A 5,000-nucleotide genomic window follows, 5' to 3' on the forward strand; every position below is an offset into this window, starting at 1 on the left:
CCCTCCCTGCAGCATGAGAGCAAGCACACGCGCACAATGCAGGTAGAAAACAACGGCGATGTCAGATCCACGGCGTTTGCCACAAGCTGTGCATTGGCTACAGCGAGCCGGTGACAAAGCAAAGGCAGCTGCGTCTTGCCTCAAGGGCGTGGCAAGCTGCATTTGTGGGGACGTCAAACAGACAAGCAAACACGCACTGTGCGTGTATGTGTGTATGTGTGTGTGTTTGTGTGTACACACTTGAGGGCAGCCAGTTCGCGCTCCAAGGATTCGACGCGCGTGACGAGCACGACGTTCTCGCGGTGAGCGCGGTCATACTTGCGGTACAGCTGACAAACGTGGACGAAACGGCGGCAAAGTCAAAGAGTGAAGCAAGAAACATGGTGTGAGTGCATGCTGCTGTGCGTGTGCGAGTGTGTGTGTGTGTGCGTGCGTGTGCGGGCGTGGGTGTGTGTGCGTGTGTGTGTGTGTGCGTGTGTGTGTGTGTGTGCGTGCGTGTGTGCGTGCGTGTGGGTGTGTGTGTGCGTGTGTGCGTGCGTGTGGGTGTGCGGGCGTGGGTGTGTGTGGGGGGGGGGGAATCAGAAGAGCGCAACACGAGCTGGCCGTGGGCACCTTTGAGAATCGCCATTCGAGCGACAGCTTCTCCGCTACGAGCGCCTCGTGCGAACGCCGCAATTCCTGCAATCGGTGATAGTGACACGTGTACAAAAGGGAAGAAGAGGAGAGTCAGCTGGGTATCAATGGTTGGTTTGCGTGTACCACAGGCTGAGTCACATAGTTGTGGCGTCGAATGCAATAAAGTGTTGACTGCATAGACTGCTCACATGTGCGCCGCTTCCGTCCTCCTCAATCACAATCGAGTGGCCTGTTCCTCGCTGTGTGTGTGTGTGTGTGTGTGTGTGTGTGTATGCGTGCGTGCGTGCGTGTGTGTCATGAAACATGGGATGTGAGTGTGCTACAAGACTGATGAAATGTGTTTGCAAAGCAGATTAAACGCCAGGGATGAGTGTGGGCACATCATAGGTTGGCATGGTCGAGGTTCGGGAGCTACTGAACGACGTACAAGGTGCTGCACTTCAGCTTTGAGCCGAGCAATTTCGTGTTCCTGCTGCTGCACGGTGTGCTTGAGATCAGCCTTTGCCGGGCTGGTGCCATCTGCAAATGTCACTGAGCGCTTGAGGGTGTGGGTCGGCGTGGATGTTGGCGTCTGGCGTGGAGAACTGAGGTGCCTATCGCCACAAACCACAGACATGCGCCGTGAGGAAGTGGCGTGTATGGGTCAGGGCGTGCATCAACGTGGAGGCGAACGGACACAGATTGGTGGAGCACGCTGGGTAGAGGAATGTCAGTCAGTGTGTTGAAGGGGGTGTGCGGACTCACGATGATGCTTCGCCATATTTGAGTTCAAACTGCTTGCGTTGACGGTCCAAGTCGAGGCGATGCTTGCGCTTGAGCTGCCACAGCAACATAAACACGAGCACATTGTGGTATGTTGTGATGGGTGTGATGTCGTTCACTGAGTCACATCAGACCAAGAAGAGCCAAGGAGGACGCAGCCTCTCTCCTACCAACAAACACCACACACACACACACACACACATCACACATACGCAAGTTGGTGGCACCTCCTCGATTTCGCCTTTGCGCTGCTCGAGGGCTTCCTTGGCTTGCTTCAGCTCTCGCCGAAGACTCGACACCGTCGCAGACATGACGCTGCCGTGCGTGCGGTTGTGATAGCGGTGACGATGCTCTCCTCTCTGCGGCGCTGCTCTGCTCCGTGTTGGTGCACACCCTCTCCTCAACCACACACAAAACAATGAACCGCCAAAGTGTGAAGGAAGAAAGTTTTCTTTTTTCTCTGTGGCGGTTTGCGCCGCCAAATTCAAACAGCCGCAGGTCAAGACGAGGCGCGGCATTGCACCACAAACCCGCAATCATCAACAAACAAAGTGTGTGTGTGTGTGTGTGTGTGTGTGTGTGTGTGTGTGTGTGTGTGTGAAGTGAAGTGTGTCTGAAGTGCTGCGACAAGCTCGCTCACTCGGATTACTTCCTCCTGCATCGTCCCTTCCCCAAGCCTCGCGGAGCGACACAACCACCCGACCACCACCAACAACAAACAGCAACAATGTCAGGCGGTGCAGTAAGCATTCACTGGTTTCGAAAGGGCCTTCGGCTTCATGACAATGCTGCACTTCTCGCAGCATTGAAGGGCGCCAAGCAGGTGCGTGTGCGTGCGTGTGCGTGTTTGCGTGTGTGCGCCTGTGCGTGTGTGTGCGTGCGTGTGTGTGTGTGTGTGCATGTGTGTGCGTGTGTGTGTGTGTGTGTGTGTGTGTGTGTGTGTGTGTGTGTGTGCAAACAAGCAAACAGGTGCATCAGGCTTCTTCTTGCTTTTGAGTGGCCGGCACAAACAACGTGTTGCTCAGCCTCGCATCCACCTCTCCACAGGTGTATCCAGTGTTTGTGCTGGATCCACACTTTGCCAAGCCCGAGTTTGTGGGCGTGGTCCGCTACAACTTCCTGCTTGAATCGCTGCGCGACCTCGACAAGTCCCTGCGTACGCTCGGATCGCGGCTCTACGTGCTCAAGGGCAAACCCCTCCAGGCCCTCGAGGAGAAGTTCAAGGTATGATGATCCTTTGTGGTCGGCACCGCTATCCCACCAGCATGAGCATCAACAACAACAACAACAACAACAACAACAACAACAACAACAACAACAACAACAACAACAACAACAACAACAACAATCGCCTCGTCTCATGACATTGACATTTGTTTGCATAGGAGTGGGAGGTGACCAGACTGACGTTTGAACGCGACACCGAACCGTACGCCAAGCTTCGCGATACACAGGCCCGTGAGCTCGCAGAGAAGGTGCGCGGAATTGTGTGTGCATGTGTGCATGTGTGTGTGTGTGTGTGCGTGCGTGCGTGCGTGTGTGTGTGTGCGTGCGTGCGTGTGTGTGTGTGTGTGTGTGTGTGCGTGTGTGCGTGTGTGTGCGTGTGTGCGTGTGTGTGTGTGTGTGTGTGTGTGTGTGTGTGTGTGTGCGTGCGTGCGTGCGTGTGTGCGTGTGTGCGTGTGTGTGCGTGTGTGCGTGTGTGTGCGTACGTGCGTGTGTGTGCGTACGTGTATCAGAGTGCGCATGTGTAGGGTCTTGTGTGTGGACAGCTCACGCCCCTCATATAGCACAGGCAGCTGAGAGAACAAGCAGCCTTCTTACAGCATTCTCACTTTGCCACGCACCACGGCCTTCGTGTTGATGATATGTCTATGTGTGACTGTTAGCATGGAATTGAGGTGATTACAACAGTTGGACACACACTTCATGACCCGGAGCAATACATTGCGAAAGCGGGCGGTGCAGACAAGGTAGGATAGAAATGCAACCTTGCAACGACAGCATCACCCACACCACACATAGACAGCACACGCAGCACACATTCTCCAATGTCTTCTTGCTCAAACACACACGCACACACACACGCACACACACGCGCGCAAACATCCACAACCTCGCACCGCATGCATATGGGCAACAGATTCCGCTGACATACTCGTCATTTGGAACGCTGTTTCGACGGCTTGGCAAAGTGCCAGCCGCGCTGTCTGCCCCAACAAAAGAGGACTTCCCACAGTCATCCACGCTGGTACGCACAGACGCTGTACACTCACTTACGTGTGACTATGTGCATGAATATGTTTGTGGTGTTGTGCCTTGTGTATGTATGTATGTATGTATGTATGTATGTACGTATGTATGTTTGTATGTATGTATGTTTGTATGTATGTGTGTATGTATGTTTGGTTGTCTGTCTGTCTTTCTGTCTGCCTGCCTGCCTGTCTGTCTGTCTGTCTGTATGCATGCATATGATTGCGTGACTGTAGCTCACGCCAAGGATTCACAACATGCCGCATGACACAACCGTGAACACAACACACACGCGCATACACATACACGTGCCAAATACACGTGCCCCTCCTTCACCCTCTCTCCCTTCCATCTCTTTCCTCCTGTTCCCTCTGGAATAGCTGGATGACCACCGCTTTGACGTACCCTCGCTCAAGGACATGGGTTACGAGTGGAATGACGATGAACACGAGGTGCCGTGCACACCGCTGCGGCGTCTTCGCTCGTGTGCTGCTGTTGTCTCTAACCACATCGCTCGCGCGTCCACGCACTCACACGCACGCACTTGCACACCTTGCTCAGGTGCGTTTTCCTGGCGGGGAGACAGAGGCGCTGGAGCGAATGCGCCGCCACCTGCAGCGAAAGGCGTGGATTGCGCACTTTGAAAAGCCAAAGACAAGCCCAAACACGCTCGAACCGTCAACAACAGGGCTCTCTCCGTACCTCAAGTTTGGCTGCCTGTCACCACGCCTCTTCTACCACGAGCTTGCACGCGTGTACGCGGAGTACCGGGACCACGCCAAGCCGCCCGTCTCCCTGCACGGCCAGCTGCTGTGGCGCGAATTCTTCCACATGTGCGGATATGCCGTGAAGAACTTTGATCGCATGGAGGGCAACCGAATTTGCCGCCAAATCGACTGGGACACCAACGACGCCCTGCTCGCTGCCTGGGAGAATGCACGCACGGGGTATCCGTGGATTGACGCGTGCATGACGCAATTGCGGCGGGAGGGCTGGTTGCACCACCTTGCGCGCCACGCCGTCGCTTGCTTCCTCACCCGCGGTGACCTGTACCAGTCTTGGGAGAAGGGCGCGGTGAGTCGCGCGCGTACGTGTGTGTCTGGGGGGGTTGAGAGTATTCAGGGATAAGATAGTGGGAATGACACGCCATCACACACACACACACCTGCTGCCCACTGTGCTTACGCTTTCCCCTCCCCATCATCGCCTGGACTGTAACTTTGACAGCAAGTGTTTGATCGCTTGCTCGTCGACGCCGACTGGCATCTCAACAGCGCCAATTGGTTAGTTGCAGCTGTGGCCATGTGCGCGTGCGTTCTGTGCATGTGTGTTGTGTGTATTGTGTGTTCTGT

The 5,000-nt window shown here is 55.1% G+C and overlaps 2 protein-coding genes across 2 annotated transcripts in view; one reads left to right on the forward strand and one right to left on the reverse strand.

Annotated features, from left to right (window-relative positions):
* PTSG_04104 (uncharacterized protein) overlaps positions 1 to 1,818 on the reverse strand; it is a 15,108-nt gene extending 13,290 nt beyond the window's left edge. Inside the window, exons 1-7 of the mRNA XM_004994944.1 lie at positions 1,626 to 1,818; positions 1,381 to 1,454; positions 1,064 to 1,229; positions 825 to 875; positions 613 to 678; positions 241 to 329; positions 1 to 6 (exon numbers count right to left, since the gene is read on the reverse strand). The exon at positions 1 to 6 is cut by the window's left edge and continues 121 nt beyond it. Of these exons, the coding sequence (XP_004995001.1) occupies positions 1 to 6; positions 241 to 329; positions 613 to 678; positions 825 to 875; positions 1,064 to 1,229; positions 1,381 to 1,454; positions 1,626 to 1,709 (536 nt within the window). The 5' untranslated portion in view covers positions 1,710 to 1,818. The remainder of the gene's footprint in view (positions 7 to 240; positions 330 to 612; positions 679 to 824; positions 876 to 1,063; positions 1,230 to 1,380; positions 1,455 to 1,625) is intronic.
* Positions 1,819 to 2,125: 307 nt separating this feature from the next.
* PTSG_04105 (DNA photolyase) overlaps positions 2,126 to 5,000 on the forward strand; it is a gene marked incomplete at both ends in the record, with an annotated part of 4,329 nt that continues 1,454 nt past the window's right edge. The window contains 8 exons of the mRNA XM_004994945.1: positions 2,126 to 2,221; positions 2,446 to 2,622; positions 2,784 to 2,873; positions 3,285 to 3,368; positions 3,539 to 3,661; positions 4,029 to 4,100; positions 4,210 to 4,722; positions 4,876 to 4,931. Of these exons, the coding sequence (XP_004995002.1) occupies positions 2,126 to 2,221; positions 2,446 to 2,622; positions 2,784 to 2,873; positions 3,285 to 3,368; positions 3,539 to 3,661; positions 4,029 to 4,100; positions 4,210 to 4,722; positions 4,876 to 4,931 (1,211 nt within the window). The remainder of the gene's footprint in view (positions 2,222 to 2,445; positions 2,623 to 2,783; positions 2,874 to 3,284; positions 3,369 to 3,538; positions 3,662 to 4,028; positions 4,101 to 4,209; positions 4,723 to 4,875; positions 4,932 to 5,000) is intronic.

This window comes from Salpingoeca rosetta, assembly GCF_000188695.1.
Source record: "Salpingoeca rosetta unplaced genomic scaffold supercont1.9, whole genome shotgun sequence".
NCBI lineage: Eukaryota > Choanoflagellata > Craspedida > Salpingoecidae > Salpingoeca > Salpingoeca rosetta.